The 24403-nt window shown below is 37.9% G+C and overlaps 1 protein-coding gene across 2 annotated transcripts in view; it reads left to right on the top strand.

Annotated features, from left to right (window-relative positions):
• Window positions 1-24403, top strand: part of DNAAF9 (dynein axonemal assembly factor 9) — a 78546-nt gene that overhangs the window by 35154 nt on the left and 18989 nt on the right. For both annotated transcript variants that reach the window (XM_075752829.1, XM_075752830.1), the window contains 14 exons: window positions 169-213; window positions 658-703; window positions 1040-1151; window positions 2051-2121; window positions 2865-2915; window positions 3715-3802; window positions 7968-8071; window positions 11500-11646; window positions 15497-15585; window positions 15815-15913; window positions 16180-16297; window positions 18126-18214; window positions 19523-19681; window positions 23480-23605. In XM_075752829.1, the coding sequence (XP_075608944.1) occupies window positions 169-213; window positions 658-703; window positions 1040-1151; window positions 2051-2121; window positions 2865-2915; window positions 3715-3802; window positions 7968-8071; window positions 11500-11646; window positions 15497-15585; window positions 15815-15913; window positions 16180-16297; window positions 18126-18214; window positions 19523-19681; window positions 23480-23605 (1344 nt within the window). The remainder of the gene's footprint in view (window positions 1-168; window positions 214-657; window positions 704-1039; window positions 1152-2050; window positions 2122-2864; window positions 2916-3714; window positions 3803-7967; window positions 8072-11499; window positions 11647-15496; window positions 15586-15814; window positions 15914-16179; window positions 16298-18125; window positions 18215-19522; window positions 19682-23479; window positions 23606-24403) is intronic.

Genomic DNA, 24403 nt, shown 5'->3' with positions numbered 1-24403 from the left:
CATAATGCATTCAGTCTTTTAAAATCATTATCATAATTCCATTTTTCTTTTCCTGCTTTTTTTAATCACCTGACCAGTTCTTTTGCTTTAAATCTATTAGTGCTTATTTTTTTACTTGTAGAAGAAATATAAAACACATTTTTCACCAGTACAATTTCTGTTCTACAGCTCCAAAATCGCTTTTCAAATTCAGGCTGTGAATAATCATGGAAGGTTTGTATCCCTGTCTTACACTACTTGTTAATAATTAGCATTTTTAATACTTTTTGTTGTCTTGGAACTTCTGAGAAAACACTGCATTTAATTATTTCATACAAGATGTACTAAATGCTTTTGTGTATGAGACAGTTTAATGATTTCATATCTGTAATTCTGTGGAATCTTAAAAACAATTTAAAAAATCTAAAACAACTGGGCAGACCGATTTTATTAACTGTTAATGAGTAGAAGCAGCATGAGCCCATTAAGAGTTTTTCTTTTTTGTATCTCGCTTGGTTGATATCGCAAGCTTGTGCTTTTTTTAATCCCCGCACTAATTGACTGAAATGGCCTACACAAAATAAGAGTTTATTTTAAAATTAAATAGCTTTTTTGGCTGCTATGAAGTCACTCAAAATGATCCAATCTTTAAATATTTAATTATCATTATTGTTCTAGAATTACTCCATTAGATAATGAGGATGGCCTGAGTTTGATTAAAACGGTAAGTAAGCTGTTCAGTATTCTTATTATACATTTTATTAGAAAATAGAGCTCGAGTGGCTTTTATGCAGCTATTTTTATCTGTGTGAAGACAAATGTAAGGGGAGAGATGAGAGAGATTTCATATGCTGAAACTGAGGTAGGATTGAGTTTTAACATGAAGTCAGACAGTGGAATTTGGAATAACGCGTACAGTTATGATCTCACACTTTCCACCGCAATATAGAAGTGCCGGGGGTTTTTACGAGGTTTAAAACATATGGATTTTGCTACTTCAATTGAAATGTTTCACATTCTGCTTTCTCTTCCTTTCTGTCCAACTGTTTGATTGCTGTAGGCGTCTATGATGGTATTTGACATTCCAGACTCGCTCACAGGAAGAGGATGCTTGGGATCTGTTGTCTTTTCAGAGTCTTTTCTAACGTCACAGATACAAGTAAAAGAAAAAGGTAACTATTTTAAATTCTAGCACCAATGTTGTCATTCTGTTAGCTTTGGTGTGATGGAGGAGCAAAAGGGCTTCCGATGGATGTTAATACTATTACCATTATGGGTTTTTAAGCCTTTGGGTTAATTAAAAACCTAAATGTTTTAGCTTGCTAGGAATTAATATCTTAAGTGTCAGGTTTCTTTAATCTCACTGAAAGGACTGTGAGTTTTATGGCTGCCTTGTGATACAGCAGGGTGGAGGTGTAAAAAATTCAAGTGTGATAGCACCCTTCCTAAATTTTCTTCAGTCTTTAGCGAATGTTTTCTGTTTTATGAGGAAATTCGAACAGCTCTCTTCCATCACTCATTTTATACAATATGTTTTAATTTCAGTTGCTCTTTGGAAGAGATGAAACAAAACTAAAAAAATACATGATTTTTAGAAGACTGTTCCAAAAACACACTTTACATTTAAAATACAGGATACTGAGTAATTTCCATAACTTTAGACAAGTGCATATCTTCCAGATTGTTTACATGTGACAAAGATAGATAGTTATTGAGTTTGTCTGAACAATATTTATGAACTCTTGTATCCAGACAGGCTGTGGGTTTTTAACCATGGGAGTTGGAACACTTTTGGTGGGGAGGAGAGCGAAGGAAAAAGCCATGTAGTAAGACCAGAATACAAGCAGAGTTTCTTTGGTTACTGTATAGCAGCTCTGTGCATGTTACAGCACAAGAAGACTGGCAGTTGGTCTGCTGTGAAAGCTTCACTTAAACGCTAATAGGTCCTTAAAATAATGAGGAAATTTTCATGTTTCCTAGAGAAATTTCAAATCGTAAAAGTAATTTATTGAACAGTCTGAAGTATATGGATGGTATTATACTACTTTGCTTTCCATTTACTTCCCTGCAGATGGCAGCATTAAGTCAGAAACCAGCCACATAATACTGACTGCAGCTATCCCAAGATACGCTTCTTGGCTGGTTAGTACACAAAAACTTACTGAGTTTTTTTTTTCTATGCATACAGATTCACAAATGAAAACTTGTTATGAGGAAAAAGTATGGAATGTTGGCATTGAAAGAGAATATTAATTCCATTCTCATTTTTTAATTTGGACATGAAATGAAAAACTAATAAGTGGAAACAGGCTGATAGTTCCATTCATAACACGAGTTTTAAATTATTTCATTTTCACCACTTTGATTTTTTAGCTGTGTAAAAGCCTGGGTGTTTTTCAAGTACACAGTGTGACTTAAAAATTCTGTTTATTATGGGGCACTTTAGATGACCTAAATGTCTGCCCCAACAGAAAGAAAGGTCTGCTTCCAGTTCTCTAATGTACTGCCCTGTGGAAGAGGTATAATTTCCGTGAATGTTGTGAGGTTGGACAATGTTATGCCCTTTGGCAATCCATACTTCTTAAAGTAAAAAGTCAGATTGAATGGGATGCACTACTTTGTGTCTATACAACACTATTTTAGTCTATAAAATATTTTAATGTGGAGTATCCCCTTGAATGTGTTTCGAGGAACTATTTCAGTCCCATGGTAACACAATATTGAGGAGCACAAAGCTGCCTCTGAAGCACTCTGCTCTCAGGACTTTATCTACCCCTGGTACCTAAGGTTCTTGTTTGCCTTCAGTCTTCTTTAATGCCTTTTTATTTAACGTTAGACTTGCTTTATCTACTAACAATACAAATGGAAACTGTTTTTGGCTACAGGTTGAAGATAGTGATGTGAAACTGTCTGAAAAGGCACAGCATGTATTGAAGGTAAAATGAAGCATTTTCGTTAAACTATAGAAGTTACACTTTCAAGAACCAGTATTCAAAAAACTCTAAGCTGCTAGCAAAACTGGCTTTTATTATGTTTGTTACTCCCTCTACAAAAGACTTGCCTTTTCTATCCTGTCTCTTTCAAACTTTGGCCTACAAAAAATACATTGTGTGTAAAAGCTTGAGGTTTTCTTTATTTCAAAGAATGACAAAACTTAAGAGCAAAAAGAGTTGTAATAAAGCTGTGATTTCATGGAAGCCTCACTAAGTATTACCCATGGAACTCATGTGTTTCAAAAAACCCCCAAAACTCAATGCCACTTTCTTTTAACTTAATTGCTGTGCTAAATGTCTAAAGGAAAGCACTTTAAGCACTATGAAAACGAAAAGAGTTTGGGATCTGGAAACATCTTAAACCACATGAGTTTCACATTTGTGGTTTAATTTGTGGTTACCAGAAATCTTCATTACAAATAGATTTATTTTCCTGTAATATACTTTTAGTTCAGTAGATTGACAATCTAAAAACAAAAAGCTATGCCTTGTGCTTCTGACAATAACTTGTAACTTGATAGCTGCTGGCAAAACCAAAATGGAGGGAAGTGCTTTTAGAAATTATACTCTTGACATTCTGTCTTTCACTAGTTCTTCTGTATTAATGCAGTTTAAAACTCTTTTAAAAAAGTTCTGACATGCTGTTTAAAAAACCCACTTTTTTTTCTTGAAGCAAAAGCGTGAGAAAATATTCTTGCCTCGATTAAAGTCCTTGATATTACTGTTTCTTTTTCCTGTATAGGAAGACAAATCTTTTCTGGGCACTTTACTCACTGGAGGTGATGGAGCATATATTTATTCTAGCAATCCACAAACCATGCCTGCAGAAGGTGAGATGTGTTTTTTAAATTACTTGTAGAGTGGGGTTTTTTTGTTTTTTCTTTTAAGAAACATGAGAGAGGGGCACATTTTCTGGGATTTACACATCTGGTGCAAAACCTATGCCATTGTCTTAAAGCTTTTTTTTCCATTTTCCTTTGCAACTTTTGTTAAACTCCACGTTTTACTTTTTTGTCCTCAACCTCTGCTTTAAACTGCTAGTCCTAGAAGAGGGATTGCTGTCAGAGCTGTCAGCCTGCTTTTGAGGCAGATGGGACTTGCCTCACAGGATTGAGAATGTCTTTGCAGACCTGGGAGGTGGCTTTCTCCCGTAGTTAAAGTTTGAAAGCACGCACAAACTGGCTGCTTCTATCATTAATAGATGGTGTGCCTTTTTTTGTGCTTTTTCTGTACCTATATGAATGTTAGGTTGGAAAGTTTGAGTGTTAGAGTTGTGACAGTACACTGTGGGCTCTCAACTCAAAAAGTGAAGGCAAATATGTACCTTCTGGGCAATGTGGTACCCTGCCTGTGATGTAGGAGGAGATTGGAATGATTTGCTTCTAAATTTTTTTACAGCCTTGTGTTCTTTGCTTCTGTTGAAGTGTCTTCCTGGAGCTGACAGGCTGTTCCAGACTTTATTTTTCCATTGTTATTTTTAAGCAGGAACTTCAGTGGTTTTTAGCACAGATGCTCACCGTATTACAGAAAGATGCTCGATCTTGGTCCTTTTCAGGTTCAATCGAGTTACAGCTCTCTGACATGAGAATACTAGCAACAGTCTTAAATCATTCCTCCTCTTTTGGTGCTTTGCCTTCAAGAACTTAAGTAAAATGAATATCCCAATAATACAGAGTCACAGATTGGTAGGGATTGGAAGGGATCTCTGGAGATCATCTAGTCCAACCCTCCTGCTAGAGCAGGATCACCTAGAGCAGGTTGCACAGGAACACATCCAAATGGGTTTTGAATCTCTCCAGAGAAGGAGACTCCACAACCTCTCTGGGCAGCCTGTCCCAGGGCTCGGTCACCCTCAGAGGGAAGAAGTTTTTCCTCACATTGAGATGGAACTTCCCATGTTCCAGTTTGTACCCATTGCCCCTTGTCCTGTCACTGGGCACCACTGAAAAGAGTCTGGCCCCATTCTCTAGACTTTTATAAATATTGATCAGATCCCCTCTCAGTCTTCTCCAGGCTAAGGCGGCCCAGCTCTCTCAGCCTTTCCTCATACGAGAGATGCTCCAGTCCCCTCATCATCCTCGTAGCCCTCGGCTGGACTCTCTCCAGTAGCTCCCTGTCTTTCTTGAGCTGGGGAGCCCAGAACTGGACACAATATTCCAGACGTGATCTCACCAGGGCAGGGTAGAGGGAGAGGAGAACCTCCCTGGACCTGCTGGCCACGCTCTCCTCTATGCCCCCCAGGACACCATTGGCCTCCTTGGCCACGAGGGCACACTGCTGGTCATGGAGAGCTTGTTGTCCACCAGGACTCCCAGGTCCTCCTCCACAGAGCTGCTTCCCAGCAGGTCAACCCCTAACCTGTACTGGTGCCTGAGGTTGTTCTTCCCTGTTAAATACGACTGAAGACAATTTGGAAGGACTGTTGGGAGGGGTTTCCCTCACTCCACAGCCTTGTGTTAATGTACCTTGCTTTGCCTTGAATCAGTAGAGACTTCTTGAGGCATAATATTTTGGTATTCCACTGTACAGGGAAGGTACCGTTGCCACAGTGCTGATGTACAACAGAAGGTAACTAACACCTGACATCTAAGTGCTTACTATAAGCTGATGATCTTTAGGGGAAAAATCTTTAGCTTAATTGGTTGTTTTTTTGTTTTTTTTTTAGTTATGCAAAGAGTATTGTGGTTTAAATAGTGATGTACAATGCAGTTAAGCAGTGACTTTCACATAGCTGAGTTTGGTCTTGTTCTAATTGGACAGATTTTAAAGAAAGAAGGTTAACGCAGAGTAACATATTTAACTATTTTGCAATATAGTGCTGTGGGTGCAGGTTCACTCAGTAAATCACTAAGGAAAAGAATGGTGAATTTTTTTCTTTTTTTTTTGGCTTTGTGAAAACTGTCTGTGTCTGCCCCAGTGGAGCAATTTACTTTTTTCCCTTTTTTGGGGACATTTGTGATAACTCTTGGGATGGAGAGTTTTAAGTAGGTGGTATAAGGACTATTATGTAACACTTCAACAAGGGAGATATTTTTTTAGGTGTCAAGTGAAAACGAACTTGATCTCGTTCCCTTTCACGTACACTGCAAGACAGTTTGCTGTGCTCTAATTTGGGCTCTGCTGAGGTTGCAGCTATGTAGCCTGGCAAGATTAGGTGAAAAAAAGGTGCTTTCACACAGGTGCTCGTCTTCCCTCTCTGTCACTTGTGTTTTACTATAATAGGGTATACGTTCATGACCAAAATGCATCCAAAAAGTTCAAGCTGTTAAACCATTTCCTTAGTATGCTAATATAACTCCTGTGTTACGAATTTTTGTAGGGTGAACTTAACTGAGTCAGTCTTGCCAATCAAGCACTCGTTTGTGATTAATCACTTGGAAAATATACAAGTAGTGTATCAAGTTGTTCTTGATATAATTCACTGACTTCCATGTTAAAGGAAGCTCTTTTAGTTTGGATTAATTAATACTCTTTTTGGCTTGCTTTTCTGTTACAAAAGAATTAACATCTCTGATTTCCTTTCTTTCCCCATTGACACATTCTCTGTGAAGTGTGATATTCTGTGAGATTTGACAGAAATGTGCTTCAAGTGTTGTATTTCTCATTTTTCTTCCTTGACCACTCACTAGAAGGCACGTACTTGTGCTGTGGCTTGTATTTTGTGAGTACTGGAAGCATCAGCAATCAACATCTTGTATATGTAAACTATAAAACCTTCACATCTGTGTAATTATCTATGGCTTTGCCTCCATTCTACTTGCTCTGAATTTGGACATTGAATTTGTGATTGTAGTGCTTCCCAATTTAATAGTAGCTGTCTCCCCAGTGTAATTCTTCTGTTAACTAGAAGCTTCAGTCTAAACCAGTTACATTCATGGTTAGCAGAGCCAGTATGTTTTTATGGTGATTTGATTTCGTATCAAGCCCTTTTTTATTAAAACGAAGCCTTAAGATCTTACTTTAAGTTGCTATTTCGGAGGAGAACACCTTAGTTTCTTTATTATTTCTGCCAAGTATTGTTTAATAGATTGAGCTAGTAGTGCACTCATGTTTTAATTACTTTGCTGCTTGGCTTTGCTTTTTTGAAACATAACTCTGAGTAATGCTGGGGTTTTTTTTCTTTTTGTTTTTTCTTTTTTTTAAAAGCGAATATTTAACCTTTCCCTTTTGCCAACTCATGTGCTTCCCTGTATGGGATGTGCGCCTGCTTTTAAAGCATGGTCCAGTTTTTAATGCTGATCCTGCTTTAGTCATTTGTTCATGGTTTTCTTATGACTGTCAGAAATTAGCTTTTTGCTGATGTGAGTTTCTAGCACTTTGGTGGAATTTTGGATTTATCCATTATACCATCTAGCCTTGTTGTTTCTCATTTTCCAGCTGCTTACCCTGCAGGTTTGTTAAGAACCAAAGTGTCTGTAAAATGCCAAAAAAAAAGGCGACAGAATGAATGCCATGTCTCTCTTGGCTGTCACTAGATTGTTAGCTCGCAGGGAAATTACTAGCCTATTAACAGTTGTGTTTATATGCAAAATAAAATGCAAGTCTGCAAGTAAAGGGCTTTTCTGTTTTAAACTTTGTCTTGGTCAGGAAGTGAAAGGAAAACTGTCTCTCTCTTTTTTTTTTTTTTTTTTTTTTTTTACTGCATGGTATGTGTTAGTATATTGACATTTTGCTGAAAATCTGACCAACTTGTTATGGTGTTTAAGTTTTCAGTTGTTTTGAATATGTGGGCTCCAGGGGATAAGATTAAGTCAAATGAAATCATAGTCATGATTCCTGCCCTTGATAGTGAGATCCAGTGAATATTGAATGGTTGTGCTCTGAATGCTGTCTAGATACTATCCCAAAACTTTGCTCAAACGTACTGCATGATAATCCTAACAAAATTCTGCAAGAACATAGATTTCTTCCTCAGAAAGAAGAGGCATTCAATACATGATGCTGAAATATCGATATATACCTAAAACAATCTTTTTTTTTTCTTTGAAATTCTAGGCAAATTGTACTTCTTTTCAGATGGCATTCTCTTTTCTGATCCCCACCATGGCAGCATTTCCATTTCAAAGAACCACATGAGTTCCATTTCTCTCTATGATGGGGTGAGTATTTTTCTTTCTTCCTACTGTCATAAACTTGTTATAAATTTTTAACATGCTTCTGTAGGGTACTAGTACAAAGTTTCGATTTCAGTTGCAGTTTTACAAATGTGTGTGTAAAACTGTAATAAGTGATGCTAATGTCTACACTTCTGGTATTGGTTAGCTAGCAATTACTGATTAGCTAATCTGTAAGGAGAAGAGAATTTTGTATTAGACTTGAGTTATCAATATGGTCTTAATAGCATGAAAAATTGCTTTTTGTTAAAAGAAAAATTGCAGAACGTAGCATTCATAAAACATCTAGCAGTCTTAAGTGATAGAGAAAAATTCAAGGTGTTGTGAAGTCATATGGCATATTGGAGGGTGAAATGCTGCCTTCTATTCAAAATATATTTAACCTTCAGTCAAATGTTCGTGGCAGCGTACTGCTTATCTCTGGAGAGGTCACGAGCAGCGTCTGTCTACTGTCGTTAAGTGTTGTGTAACTGACAGGGTGAAGGGAATGACTGGTTCGTGTTTCCCAAGCTGAGAGGCGAGAAGGAAAGGCATGTTGCATGTAATTACACATATTCTGAGTAATTACACCTAACATTGTGTCTTTTACTGTAGGCTTTTGCCTTTCCTGTGATCAACTTATATCACTTCACTTGGTCAACTTGCTACGCTAATAGTTTTGCTTAGTGGGAATTGAAAGTTAGGTTAATGATGGCAATTCAGGTCTTTTTTTTTTTTTTTTTTTTTTCCCTCTTCAAGGCAGACCTGCTGGGTTAACTATCACTTTTTCAGAATGGAAAAGAGATTATTTTGGTTGGTTATTGTTTCCTGAAAAAAAAAATAATCTCAGTTTCCTTTAGTTTCTATTTTCCTCAGGTACAGTATTAGACATTTTAGTGACCTCCAGAAAGCATTGTGTTGCTGTGATTTCATCATATAATGGAGGAAACCAGTAAAATACAATAAAAGTGTGTGATTCAATTGAGATGAAAGCACAACAGTGGAGAGAATCTTACCTTAGCTGCCTTTTTTGTATATGATATTGATTGCCTCTTGGTAGTTTAAGAAGCTATTTTAACACTGACCTTCCTTCTATTGTTTGAGTCAAGACACTCACTTTCATAAAACTAGCTATTTATGGGACCTGGCTATCATTCTTGAACAGATGCCAGATTTTTGTGTAAAGCTAAACCTTGACAGAGAGCATTTTATTGTTCTACTTGACTTGGCATAATACAAGGGTGGAGAGCTTAAAATGTTAAGAAGTGACAGGAGGAGAAGGGTAATTGTTAGTATGCTTTTTCCAAAAGTTATTGCAACAATAATATTGATGGAAAAGAAAGGGTAATGTAATGGTAGGATCAAAATAAATGATACAAAGACTTTAAGTGATACAAAGTACAGTTTCTTAGCAGCCCTATCGCCATGCCTGCTAGATGCTTCTCTTTTTAACTTGAAAACGTCTGCACTTTTGCCTCCAACACGTGCTGCAGGCTTCTCTGTTCTGAGACGCTGGGCACCTAGTTGCCACCTGAGTTCCTGAAGTCCTTGAGGCTCATAGGCATTGAGTGATCGAGTGCTGGAGGACAGGGCAGATTCCTCACAAAACTGTACCACGAAGGTCTAAAGCAGAAGCCATCCCAATCTTATCAAATACACGTCTTCCATCTCGTAAGGCAGCACTATTCTAGCTTAGTACCAGCCATCAAGCGTGTAAAAGAAAACCCGACAGGCTGCACTGCCACCCAGTCTCCAGACTCCCAGGTTTATTTCTCTTTTTTCCGTTGCTGTTCAGTGTCTCGTTAAATTGTATGAAGGCATCTTTACTGTATAGAGCTCAAGGTGCTATGTGCTTGGGTTCAGTCTTATTTAAGGCCAAGTACTGAAGCTTGTAAGTACCTGAATCCAACATTCCTTTTGGCCATTAATCAAGTGAACAAATATTAAGTAATACTTAGATTTCACAATAACATTAACATCTTGTAAAACTTGGAAATGGATTCTTTTAACCTTATGTCCGTGGGGATTATTGCTGCTTCTTTTCAGCTTTTTTTCAATTTGTGGAACCCTAAACATTTTCCAGGAGGAGGAGCACATTCTGTTAGACACTTTGCATGCAGATTGCAGCATGCGGCATGTTTGAGTTGGCCTTTTAGTCGTTCCTCGTGAAATCTGCAAGCTATCTTGCAGAATCCAGGGTCTGTGGACCATGTTCCCAAAGTTGATTTCTCCTAAGGGAGGTTGGTTTTCTCTTAAGAGAAATTGTCTCTTCAAAGAACATTTTTACATGTTCTTCAGTAACCTCAATGGCTTTGGGAGGATTACTTTTATCATTAATCCCTCAGTAAAGGGTAGAGATTCTGTTTGCAAAAGTCTCTGAATTGTTACCAATTCTACTGTAAGTGTTCTCCAACTTGAGCTTTTTCTTCTGAAAAATTAGTAAGTAAAGTTCTTTGCCCACTTCTGTTGAAAGGGAGATGGATGGTACTCAATTTGTGATTTGAACCCTAAGTAGTGGAATTCACATTTTCCAGGGATGTTTCATGCTGATGAATTCTACTGTTTTTCTAATGGTTTGGTGTGAAAAGAGTTACAAGTCAAAGCTTGAGCATAAAACACTTCAGCATCCTGCAAAGTTGTACATAAATGCCTGTCTTGCAATCCAGAAAACCAGGAGTCAGGTGTTGTTTTATCACAACAAAAATTGGACAAGCTGACTTCAGTGCTTCTGAGGGAGACTGATCTTGAGGGCTTCAGCTTCCTGTTGGTGAAGACATAATTCAGGTGAAGAAGCAATAGGTTTAGCAGAAGTTGTGCTCATTAAAGAATCCGAGAGAAACTTCCAATGTGCAAATGACTTGTGCTTTAAATTGCAGGCCTGATAGCTGTATCTCGTTGCAGCATGGTTCCTTTCGGGTCAGAAACTCAAGAGTATGGTATAAAAAAAAGTTTGCAATAGCACCATGCCGTCCTCCTAATCTTTTTAGCTGACATTTAATTCATTCTTCCAGGGTATCTGTGTCAGAGGAGATACGTAGCTATAGGTGAGGGTGGCTCTGCTGTGAAGCATTAGCAGAGGAAAGGGCTAAAGGTCTAGTGTCTGATAGAAGGGAAAGAGTAGGTATTAAAATGCAAGCTTTTCTTTTCAAGACAAGACAGAGCTTAGGTGCTTAGAACAATCTCAGATGCTTTCTTTAAAGCTTATGATAACTGTAATAGCTGCAGAGTAGAAACTGAGGAGTACGGTAAGTGGCTGTATTTGATCCTTCCACTCCATACCTGCACTATGCAAGCTAATGAATGTTCAGATCTTTACGTGTGCCTAGCTATGACGGTAGTAGTTCTCTCCTGATCTCCACTATTCCATGTATTGAGCCTTTTTTTCACTTTCAATAACTGTTAATTATAATTTGTTCTGTTTCTTCTTTTTCTAGGATTCAACCAGTATTGTTGCTGCTCTCTTCATAGATATCAAAAGTTCCTTTCTTGCTCATCTACCGATTGAATTCCATACCCGGGACAACTTTTTGATGATTGCACTTTTCCCCAAAACAAAGATTTATAAAGCTTTTTATTCACAGGTAAAGTTGGGGGGGGGGGGGGAGAAGGTTGGATTGGGGGAAAATCACACAATTATTCTTTGTGTTTCAGATGAAAGGCAAGGGTAAATTTGTTGTTGTCTGTCTTCACTGATTAGATTTGGAAAGAAGGGGTTTATTTCTCATGTTGAGCCACTGAAGCTTGTCACCTGATAAGTAAATACAGGAAAGGTTAAAGTTCAAGGCCTTTCTTGCATCAGTCTTCACAAGCGAAACTTTTTCCTACATCTCGATGAACAAGCACAGTTTAGAAAGGAGAAGGGGCAGTTAATACCGAGGGCGCATCAAATTAGGAAATATCTTGAAAACCTCCTCTATGAAGCTGGGTGGGATTCACAGAGGGTATTGAGAGATGGCTGATGTGATTTTTGAGGCTGCTTATCTTGTGTATAAAATCAGGGTGTTGCAGTAGGAAGGACTGTGACAGGTAACTTTTTCAGTGGTGGCAGATAACACAACAAGGGGCAGTAACCATAGATTGCAGGTTTGAAGATTCGTACTGGATCTTAGTAGGAGGTTGGTGCAGTGACTGGAACCTGTCACCCAGACAGTGAATTTCCACCTTTGAAGATTTTGAAAACTTGGCTGGACAAAGTCATGGCTGAGCTGATCTGTAGTGCCAGCAATAGTCCTGCTTTTGAGCAGGAGGTGGGTCTGGAGACCTACAGAGGTTCTCTTCCAACCAGAAACTCTGATTCTCTGTGACACCTATGGCATCTGCCTTGCAGACTTGAGATTGTCGTGCAGTGGGCTGCCCTGCCATGTGGACCTTCCCAGCAGTATTATCACTCCTGATCTTAGGAGCTTGCATGTGTGAGAAACTTTTAACTTGTGTATGCATTTCTGGTGATTGCGTTGCTCGTTAATGCTCGCCATGTGCTTTCATTTTGTCTTCCGAAGGCAGTGAGCACTCTAAAAGCTTGTTTTCTAGTAGTTGCTTTTTAACTGTAGCACTGGTGTATAATTGGCTACAGGAATTGTATGTAGTGGCAGAGGTTCTATTGTGGGGTTTTTTTTTTTTTGTGGTTAGACACATTTGGATCATGATCCTTAGGGAAGGTTTGTTAAAGTCTTTAAGTATCCCATATGGCGTTGTATTATTCTCTTAGTAGATTGGCTTCATGCATTGTAATGCAGAGGCTTTTAATAAACAAAACCTTTATAACAATAGCACTTTTGAGGAAATGAGCCTGGAGATTTTAGGACTTCACAAGTGTTTTAGTATGCAGTCATAACACTGGACTGGAAAAGACCACCTAGCTCAGTGAGTAGTCCCCACTGATAGTTTTAATGTTACCATAAAATTTCTCCTCCTTTTACCTTAAGTGTTTAGATTCCTCCCACTGTTCCACTATGTGAGTGGTTGGGAATATTTCGTTTGGTGTTGAATTTTCAGCCTATTTTATTAGGTCTGCTCTTATATCTGTTTTTTTCTCTTGCTCTACCAGCGGACATCCTTGAGGTATTCAGAAATTTTGGACCTTTTCTTTCTGGCTTATTTGGCTTAGTAAAAAAAAAAAAAAAAAAAACCAGATCCTTTTTAATCTATGCTTATGAAAGATTCTCTTTACTTCTGATCATTGTAATACTTTTCTTTTGATCTGGTTTTTGGCTGTAGATACCCAAACTTCGTGTAGTATCTGAGATGAGGGTATTTGTTTCTTGTACAGAGGCAGTAATAGTTCTGTCTTCTAAGAATGTTCAGAGGTACCCTTCATTTGCCTTTACTTTTCACTGCTGCCTTGATTTAATAGATCATGCTTATTTTTTGAGAAACCCCTTCAGGTCCTTTCTCTTTTGCTACCCCCTGATACTCCAGCTGATTCTAGAAATGTTGTGTACTCATTCTTGCTTTCATACTTACCTTCCTCCTATTTTTCATTCTGTTTCTTCCGTTCTTACAGTTTGATCTGGTTTTCTATGAAGCATCTCAATGCTGTGCAGATTGTCTCCCGATTTAGTTCCCCAAAATGCTGTCAATTCACTTCAGTCTATGCCAAATTTATTGCAAAATGTGTCACAGGGCATTCCCTAAGCAACTCTGCTGGGGAATGTCCCCAGCCTTCTGCTGTGGATTTTTTGGTTGTTTGTTTTGTTGGGGTTTTTAAAATTTATTTTGGTGCTATTTATTCTTATCTTCCCTTGAGTTAGCTTTTTGCCAAACAGTTCTATACTGAGTTTCAATTTCTTCAGTTTAACAATTTCTCATCTGGCACCATACCAGTTGCTTTGCTCAAGTTCAAGTAGATGAAATGTGTCTTTTGTCTTGAAGATGTCATCTCATGAATGAAAACTGTTCATAAGATCAAGTGTAGCTGATTGAGTAAGCCATAGAAACATACTATTGTATTTTGTTAGTATTTACTTTCAGGTATTTATCAATTTTCTCCAAAATTTTTTCTAAAAGTCTGCATGCTGTTGAGGTCACACGGACATAGTAGTCATTCCACAGACCTGTAGTTACAAAGATTCACTAAAATGTAGGTACTAGTTTTACTCCTCCACAATCGCATGTCATGATACCTTGCTTACTGGACCTAGGCTTTAATTATGCCAAGCCTCTTTGAAATAGGGAATGGCAATTACTCGCCTCTCCAGATCTGAATGTATTAAATTTCTTGCAAGTGAGATGGTTGTAAGATTTGGAGCACGCAGAACTGGCATCTGGTTTGCAGATCCCACAAAGACAGGACAGTACCTCTCACATCCTCACTCTAACTGGTAGGGGAGGAAAATTTGTTTAGGCTTTAGGATATATCGATATCTCTGGTTTTCTTCACCTTCTGTAATGCCATAGCAGCTCTTCTTTTAAATGTTCGGTAAGTTATACAAAAAGGACCAATTTATTTCCATTGAGTTCTGTCTCAGTCTGACCTGTGTTTTCACTTTAGAAGTCAAAGGGCTAGGAACAAAGAATACAATTTTCTGTTGACCAGTCCTTCTTTCCATCCCTTGTAGGCATTTTCCTTAGTCTTTTATATATGTTTTGAAGTGGTGGTTTGGTTGTGTGGATCTTTCTACACAAGCAATATTGTCTTTGTTAATATCAAAAGTTTATTTTATTTTGATGTTTTTTATCTCGGTACCCTTGTGTTTTTAGGATGCCAATTTGTTAATGGAAAGCAGTCTTCCCCCCCAGTTGTTTTGTCTTGTAGCAAATTATTGTGAAAAATGACAATGGCTGTTGCCTTACTTGTTAAAAGAAGGGAAATACCAAACACTTAAATGACTGTGTGATTCATCTGAATCTGATTTCTAGGTTCAGAGTGCCATTCATATTAATATGACTTGGCTAGAGCAATAGGATGCGAGCCAAAATACTGTTCCCTAGGGAAACGAAGGGCTCCTTTTGCGAGAGAACAGAGCTGTTCTTAAATTTCTAGAAATGATTGCTGCAATCTTACCTCCTGAAAATTACAATACTACTTAAAAGAGACATGTTAATTCAGTTCCTGCTGTACAGCAGTTGGACTATAAATACGTGGCATTTTTATCAGCGAAGTATGCTATGACTAAAAGACACACGTGAATGGTACTGTTACTTTGGTGAATAAATTTTTTTCCTAGGGTTTTTCCCCTCCATTTTCAAAGCTGGGGTAAACTGGACCATTTCAGTAAAGTTACTTCATAAAGCAGTTCCAGTTTAGCCAAAGAGAAGCTATGGAGACTTCTTCCATATTTTGAATTCTTGCAGCAAATCCAGTATTGTGAAATATTTAGTGGCTAGTTAAAATGTGTGTATTTTTTTAGGTGAACAAAAATAAATCCTAAATAAATTTAAAACAAATTTTGCAAAATAACGATGCTTATGCATATGTCTGGATCATTCCAGGTTTTTTCTTCGTGGCAAAACCAGACAAACTCAGGATTATCTTTAAGGGTTGTCCAGGAAGAATTCCTGTCTGTGGAGCAAAAGAGATTGTAAGTTCATGCCACTTACTCCAGTACAATTATACATTAACTGTGTGCTATAATCAGAAAAATCCTGTCACTCATTGAAGGTTTTGATAATGATTCAGAAAGGAATTGCTGCATTCTTAGTGCAACACTCTCTTTATTTTTTGTACTAGTTACTATGTAGCCATCGGCTTTAAAGAAGGTAGATTTCTAGGTTTCTCCTTTAACTAACCACTAAATTTGCTTGTTTTAGGCATTCCAGTGTTCAGAAGCTATTTAACGCCTTGTCTTTTCCTTCTGGGGAAAGATGCAGGGAGCTGAAAATATCTGCTGCTCTTCCAGAATTAGAGAGGTGAGAAATTATTTTTGTTTTCAAGGGATCACTTTTGTCAGCAATAATACAAAAATATTTTGGTATATGTAATACTGCTCTAAAAATTGCTTATTTAATAACTGTGTCTTCACACGAGATATTTTTATTCTGAGATAAATTATTTCCTCTCTAGGAAGCCTCTGTGTGACATTTTAACAATCTTATTTTAGTAATTTCCCAACTATTTATATGAATGAAATCTTTTGGTCTTGATTGTAAGAAAAGAAAACTTTTCTTTTTGAAAGGTTTGTGCAACACTTTACAGTCAGCAGCGTCAGTCACGAGCCAATAATGAGAGCACATCTTCCTGTTTTATTGCAACAGTCAGAAATCATTCCTGACAGCAAAGCAGAAAGCGATAAGGTAAGGAAGCAACCCCAACAGTACTTCCTACCCTTAGTATAGAATATTTAGCAATTACTCTCTCTCTCACTAGGTCTGTTGCAGGTAGTGTAGTAAGTACAGATGTATGTTTAGCTGTGCTCTCCCTCCTTCTCCAGTACCACCAGTTCACCCTGAACTCGCATCAAGTCTGTTTCTTAGAATAAATTGCTCTGCCCTGTTTTCCTGATTGTATTACTTATTTTTTTTTCCCTCATTTAAACAATCTTTTGGAAGCACTAATGGCCCTTTAGCCTGATAAGAGAGGCAGAAAATGAGGCATAGATCTTCAAGCGAACAGTTTTCTCTAATGTCCAGAAAGAGTTAGCCCTAAAGCAGTAGCTTGTTTTTATGAATTGCTGAATAATTTAACTGAATTGTTCTCTGGAACATAAAAGTCCTTTAAATAGCATAGAGGTAGCACATGATGTTTAACATTTGCTGATATTATCTGTAGAACACTCAGTTCTCTATAGGGGCAATAACAACTGTCAAACTTAAGGAGTGCTTTAAATAGCATTTTCAGAGAAAATATTTCCTTGTAACTTTCCAACATTTGAAACCTGCTGTAAGCAGGAAAGTCAAAGCAGCAGGAATATAGTCTTTCTCTTTGAATATTGCAATACGGTGGCAGACTTATTTCCTGGGATCTAATTCAGAGACCATACTGACACTTAAATTAAGTATTAATTAATAAACTCTTATTGATGTTTTAAAATCTGATTTTAAGGTTGCTTTAGCTGTCTTTGTGTATGTTTAAAAAAAGAAAAAAAAAGAAAAATATTTTTACAATGTTCATACCCAGTTCTGTAAAACATGCACACTTAGTACCTCTGTTCTGAGTTACTTTTCTATTTCTAATATCATGACTACTCATTTTCTGTGAGCATCCAAAAGTGATTTTTGAGGACAAGATGCAAATAGCCTGCAGCTGGCTATCATGTAATTAGAAACTGGAAGAGGTAATTTGTCTCTCAGTGGCAGGATGATATGCAGTGTGATGACTGGTTACCAATGTGACGTAATTTCTTAAATCAAGTTCAGCACAGAGTTGTTTTAGTTGTGTTTCCTTCAAAACTCACCTGCTTACTTCTGTAGCAGACTACAGTATATAGTGTTGAAATAGATATATACACACATTTTGGAGATAGGCTCTGACTGCTTTTCGGTGTTCCTTTGCTATGATCCCTGTCTAAATACCACAAGAAACACACATAATGGAAGCAGAAGTGCTTTATGCAGAAAAGCTGTTGGTATGTTAGAGCTGTTATTGTGCAGCCTCTTACCAGCCCTACTCAAAATGCAGCTTTGCTGGAATAAATTTTGTGTATAGCATGCTTGGGTCAGTATCAGAAACCTAGAGTTGCTCTTTGTTTGACGTACACCGTCGCTTTTTGAACCTTTTTGCTCAAATACTGTTCTGTGAATGTGAACGTACGCTTTTTGTCATAGGAAACCTGTTTGGTGTCTCTTGCAGTGTGTTGTCTGACATTTGCTTTAATACTGCAGGCTAGATTTTTAATGTAAAGGTTTTAATAATAGTATGCTGTATTTGTTAATTATCCTTTCACTGTATTTAAGGTATGAAAACCAAGAGAAAAGGCATCTTTCTAAAATGATGCATATCTGAGTAATTGCATAAAGACAATTACAGTTCTACACTATCTTGCTGTTTCTGTGGTTAGTGTCACTTAATTTTGCATTTAGACTTAAGATTTTATCAAGATAGAAGCCTTATGTGTATGCAATTATTGTAGCTCGTTTCTAGTCTTCAATTTGCCCCACTTCTTATTTGTACCCTGTGTTTTAGGTGGTTATCACCATTATAACTGGTCTTCCAGGATGTCGTTGCAGCGATCTGTGCGCTTTTCTTGTAACTTTTAACAAGGAGCACGGAAGGTTTGTACAGTTCTGGTTTTACAGTCCAAAGCAGTGGTCATACTAATCACCACAGAAGTGTTCAGCATGAAGGAAATTAAACTATGTGTTTCATTTTATTTATTTTAATATGCCAGTTTCTAATTTGTAAACAGATGTGTTATAAGAATAAATTCAGTAAATATTATGAGGCACCTTAACTAGTTCTACAGATCACACCGTAGGGTAGGGTGTGTTACTTCAGTTCTGTGTTAGTTCAGGTATCTCATCTAACTGTATTATGCTAGGTAGATTTGCCCTTAGAATTTAGACATTTAGACAAGGAAAATAGCACAGGAGATTTCTTTGTTGATATTGCATATTAAGAATACCACAGGTAACGCCGTAGATCTATGACGTGTGTCTGGAACTATCACTGATGCTGCAAAAAATTAAGAATAATCTCAGAAGGGCCAAATGAACCCTGCCTTAAGCAAGCATGAAGTTGACACAACTTGAAGGAAATGGGTGAAGAGCTTACATTTATTGAGTTGCGGTAGTGAGTCTAAAATGGATTTTTTTCTTGTAGAAAAGACTATACCAACAGTCCTTGCTGCAGCATTGTTTTTAATCTGACCTGATTTCTATTCTACAATAGCAGGAGATATATTCAGGGCATCTATTGTATGGCAATAAGATAAATCTACTGTAAGAATTTGCTATTCAGTGTGTTGATATGGCTTCTGGAAAATAAAATGAAATTCTTATCCTTTTAAATCTTACAGCCAAACAACTTAGCATTTAATCTTAGTAATGTTCTGGACTGGGTTTTTTGTGTTACTTTTAACTCAGTGTCTTGCTATTAGCAAGTTGATTCAGAACACTTTTGTAGTTCTGTTTTTAGGGCAAACATGTAAGGTGACTTTTGAATGTTCTGTAATAATATATTTCATCATGTTTTCCTGCAAATGTCATTGTTACTTTTTATTTTTGCAATGAAATACTTTCATGCCCAGAGTCTTTTGAATTGGATTCATATAATTTTTGTTTACTGCACCACTAACAAGGATCAGAATTACTCATATGATGTGCAGCTTTGAAGAAGCTGGTGTGCATTGTTTTATTAAAAAACAACAACAAAAAAACGCAAAACCTTTTGGCAGTAATGTAAAGAATGTGCTTATGCTGAAATGATAGAAAGCCAAGTAAATTCCTCTTTCCCATGTGGTATGAGAGATGTGGAATCTTAGGGCTTGTCAATTTTATTTTTTGGTCTGTTGGTTCAAAATAAAAAGAAAACAGAACTATTGTGTCACAGAACATTAACTTCTTTCCTTGTTTTCTGTTTAGGTGGATAGTTTATCGGCAAACTATGGATAGTCCTGAATGTTTCAGTGCAACCCACTTCCAGCGTTACCTCTCTAGTGTCGTGGAGGCTCAACAAAACCACAGCGTCCGTCAGTCCACTTACGCTAAGAAGAACAAGCGTCTCTTAGTGGTCTTGCAAGGGTAAATGTTGGAAACCATTTGAACTGTCGCGTAGAATAAGGAATTTTCTGTTCCCTTCCTATTTCCAAGGAATTTTTAAACTTTCCCATCACTCTGAAGCAGTCAAATTTCTGTGCTAGAGTGTGGTACTCTGAATTCTGTTTTACATATGTACTAAACTCAGCTTTTCTGCAACCTGTTAATTTTATTGCTTGTTACTCCATTGGAAAAAAGGTGTCTGTAGTCTTCCTTCAGTCATATGGAAGGAAGGACTGCATTTGGTTCTTCTTCCCTATTTAGAAGATTAACTGTGATTTTTGGCTTCTCAAAAGAAGTTTTCTTGTTCTTTCCAGCTGCATCTCAGACTGTTGTTAAATGGCATTTCATTTATTGGTGCAGCTGTGTGTGGTTTGCTTTTGGGGTGGTTCCCCCCCCCCCCAGAGGTCTTGGAAGGAGAGATATTTGCCCTTCCAAGGCTGGTGAGACTTCTTCATGCTGGTTATCGGTCTTTAAAGACTTCAGCAGTACTGGTTGTGTCTTTAAAGGCATAGAAGCAGATGAGGGCAACAGAGCAGAGAGACCTTGAGATTGTGTTGCAACTCGCACTCCAGAGCTGCAGATGAATATTACTGAATATGACCTGGACTATCATAATATTTAGAGGGAATGTTGTGTGTTGTAGTCCTTGTTAGTACACAAATGAATTATTGCTACTTTTTTCCCCCAACAGACCTGTGTTTTGCTGATAACAAAACAAAAAAACATGGAATAAATGCACAACTCTTTACAGAATGTAGAAAAGCATGTTAGCTGAGTTCTCGCCCTACCTTTCATGTATAATTTTCCTTGAAAGTTTGCGAAAACATTGAAATTGTTTTGATGAAAAGATAGGGAGGTGCTCCACCCCCATTCTTTCAGAGGAAGATCCATTGTCTTTAAGGCATTAGATGACTGAGCACATTTTGGTAAATTTTAATTTGAGTTGCTTCAGAATAGAAATTAATTTTAGGAAGTGTGATATGCTGTGACATAAAGACTATAATTATATCTCTCAAGTGCTTTACAGTACCTTAAACTTTTGAAAGATCAGTGAGTGCTAGAAAGTCTTTAATAAATTCATAGTTTCCAGAATTAAATGGTCCATTCAGTTTGCAATATTTTTTCCTCCAAACAGAAACTTAAAAGCCTAAGCCACTGTGACTCTTACTGAATTTTTTAAGCAGAGAATCAGTGTGCTACAGTAAGCATAAGAACCAATCTTGGCTTTTTTGCAAGTATTTAGCATCTTTGTGTGCGTAGATGCTTGCTTTTTCTTTGCATTTCTGGTAGGCCTTGCTTTGATTCTTTGGCAGTATTGGCTACAAAAAAATGTGACACAAACTTTCAAAGTTCTGATTGATAAAAGATAAGATGAAAGAGAGGCAATATTGCGTACGAGTTGCTATCCAAATAAATATTTATGCAATTTATGCACATCACTTCTCATATGGTATGTTCCAATAACTACTTAAGCCAAGTAATAGACTGCCCTACCAAAGGCGATGCGATACTGGATCTGTTGGTCACCAACACAAGTGAGCTAATTGGTGATGTCAAGATTGGAGGCAGCCTGGGCTGCAATGTTCACGTACTCCTGGAGTTTGCAGTCCTGAGGGATGTGGGTCAGGCAAAAAGTCATGATCCTGAATTTTAGAAAAGCAAACTTCCAGCTGTTCGAGGAATTAGTCAATAGGACCTGCGGTAAACCACCCTCAGGGACGAGGGAGCAGAATAGAGCTGGCAGAGCTTTAAGAACTTTCATAGAATCCCAACAAGGTTTGGGTGGGAAAGGACCTCACAGCCCATCCAGTTCCAACCCCCTGCCATGGGCAGGGACACCCTCCACTAGCCCAGGTTGCCCAAAGCCCCATCCAACCTGGCCTTGAACACTGCCAGGGAGCCAGGGGCAGCCACAGCTTCTCTGGGCAACCTGGGCCAGGGCCTCAGCACCCTCACAGGGAAGGATTTCTGCCTCCCATCTCATCTCCATCTCCCCTCCTGCAGCTTCAGGCCATTCCCCTTGGCCTGTCACTCCCTGCCCTTGTCACCAGCCCCTCTCCAGCTTTCCTGGAGGCCCCATAGAGCACAATAGCTCTCGATCTCCAGGTTTAAGAAATCGGGCAAGGAAGGCAAGAGACGGGCACGGCTGAGTCAAGACCTGCTGGTCAAACTAAAGGGCAAGAAGGAAATGATCAGGCAGTGGGAGCAGGGACAAGTATCCTGGGGAGAGTATAGGGACGCTGCCCAGTTGCATAGGGATGGGGTCAGGAAGGCCAAGGTGTGAATGGAGCTGAACTTGGCCAGGGACGCAAAGAATAGTAAGAAGGGCTTCTACAGGTACGTCAGCCAGAAAAGGAAGGTCAAAGAAAGTGTACCCCCCTGATGAGCAAGACTGGCAAACTGGTGACAACAGACAAGAAGGCTGAGTTTTTGGCAGGGCCTGTTGTGATAGGACATGGGGCAATGGCTTTAAACTAAAAGAGGGGAGATTCAAACTAGATATAAGGAAGAAATTTTTTTATGACGAGGGTGGTGAAAGACTGGAACAGGTTGCCCAGAGAGGTTGTGGATGCCCCATCCCTGGCAGGGTTCAAGGCCAGGTTGGATGGGGCTTTGGGCAGCCTGGGCTGGTTGAAAATGTCCCTGCTCACTGCATGGGAGTTGGACTAGATGGCCTTTAAAGGTCTCTTCCAACCTATACTATTCTATGATTCTGGGATTAGGAGCTCTAAAACTACTAGCAGAAAGCAGGCTGTCAAAAATACGCTATTCACTTGATACAGCAGGCGATATTGAAGTAAAACTGGTTAACATATTTCAGATAAATGCCAGTTTTCTTGTGGAATAAAGGTGAAGACTCTGAGCCATCTGTTTGACATTTCCATCTCAAATGTAGCATTTGAGAACTAACATCATCTGCAGTATGTTTGCCCACTCTGTTTCTGAGTCATTAGCAGGTAATATAAACTAACTTGAGGGAAGTGCTACCCTAACCTGGCTGGAATGGTTTTGGTTCCAGGCTGTCAAGTGTTCATCTTTTTCACTAACAGCACATATACGGAGCTTATCATTTTCTTCATTATGGTCCATAGTGCTAAAAAGCATAATTTTTTCCATGTTAGAGACAGATTATTATTATTTTTTTGTGAAGTTAATAGGAGTGATATAAAGTCCAATGATATGCAAAATAACTGATATTCTGATAGCAGCACTGGCTTCAGGAATGGCTACTTACAAGGTTTCTGTTCTTTCTGGGTAGTTGAGTGTTGGTATAGACAGCTCTAAAGTAGCTGGAGTTCTCTAAATAGTCCATGAACTTGATAACTGACAGTACAGTTTTGAGAGAAGATTGTAACTGGCTGAGAAATAAACACCTGGAGTAAAAACTCAAGTTTGCCTAAACTTTGCTGTCATACAGAAGTATAATACAGTAGTGGCTGCAGTACTGATAGAAAATGGACCTGTTGATTATAGAAGCATGCTTAAATTAGAATGCTGATAAGTGAGAGGTATTGGTTTTTAATTCCTTTTTTTACTTGAATCATACTTAGTGATTAATACGCTTGGCAGAAGCTGTTGTAGTTGTCAATAGTTATATTTTTCATGTTACTTGCAGTCAGCTTAATTTATCGGGATTTCCCAAGTTTTGAACTGCTTTATAACTATTTTGGTAGACTTTTTTAGAAATCTAACCTTCTTGCAAGGAATTGATTTCTTACTGGATGTTGAAATATGCTGTTCTGTTTCTCTGAAACCCCATTTCGTTTTGTTTTCTTACAGATATACTGATGTTATTGATGTTGTACAGGCTCTGCAAACTCATCCTGACCCAGATGTGAAGTCTTCTTTCATCATTGGAGCAGTTAATACTTGTGTTGAGCCACTGAGTTGCTATATGGAACATAGGTATACTTTAAGATATTTTTACTAGTTTGAAAATAGATTTGTAAGTTTGAGATCACTTTTATAATAATTAGAGATATATGATTGTTAAATGCCATTGAACGGTCTTAAATCTTATAAAACTACTGCGTAATCCATTTTGGATGAACTTTGAAGTGCTGTTTGGTTTATAATGATGACACTTGGTTTCCACTAGGTATAATTATATATAATATTAATTAAAGTTAAGCTTGTGGAAGAATAAACAAAGATTGTCAGTAGCACACAGCTTAATTATGTATACTCTGGCTAAGGACTTTGTAAAATTTGGACAATCAGCTGTCCTGTTTTGTGTGCTTTATTTAAAAATTCTTTTTCTTACAATCTTTTTGTGACTGTGACTAAAAATGGAGACGTGCATCTCAGTTTGGGTTATTGATTGTGTCACTATTTTTGGATGTTAAATGAAGACTTTACAGATTTAAAATACGGATCTTAGGGAAGCAGTCCCAAGTTTTGTTGAAGAGAATGACAAAGCACGGAAGCAAAAGCATTGCAAGTATTAAAATCTGATATCCTGGGTTACTGCAGAGGCAGGGTGGGGAGGAAACGGCAGCAAAGCCAAGTCACTGACATTTTTAAATAGTGTGATTTGGTTGTTGTTTCATAGTGTATGTATGGGCTCTGCACTTCACCAAACATGGAACTAACTTCATAGACCTGTCTGTAAAATTGTAATACTTAAATTTTGCAATTATGCCTTGCAGCTGGTTTGATAAAAGTAAGTTAAAGCAGTTAAAATTTTCAGAGTTCTTAGCATTG

Source organism: Balearica regulorum, chromosome 4 (assembly GCF_011004875.1).
Source record: "Balearica regulorum gibbericeps isolate bBalReg1 chromosome 4, bBalReg1.pri, whole genome shotgun sequence".
Lineage (NCBI taxonomy): Eukaryota > Metazoa > Chordata > Aves > Gruiformes > Gruidae > Balearica > Balearica regulorum.
This window is presented reverse-complemented; position numbering and strand designations above follow the sequence as displayed.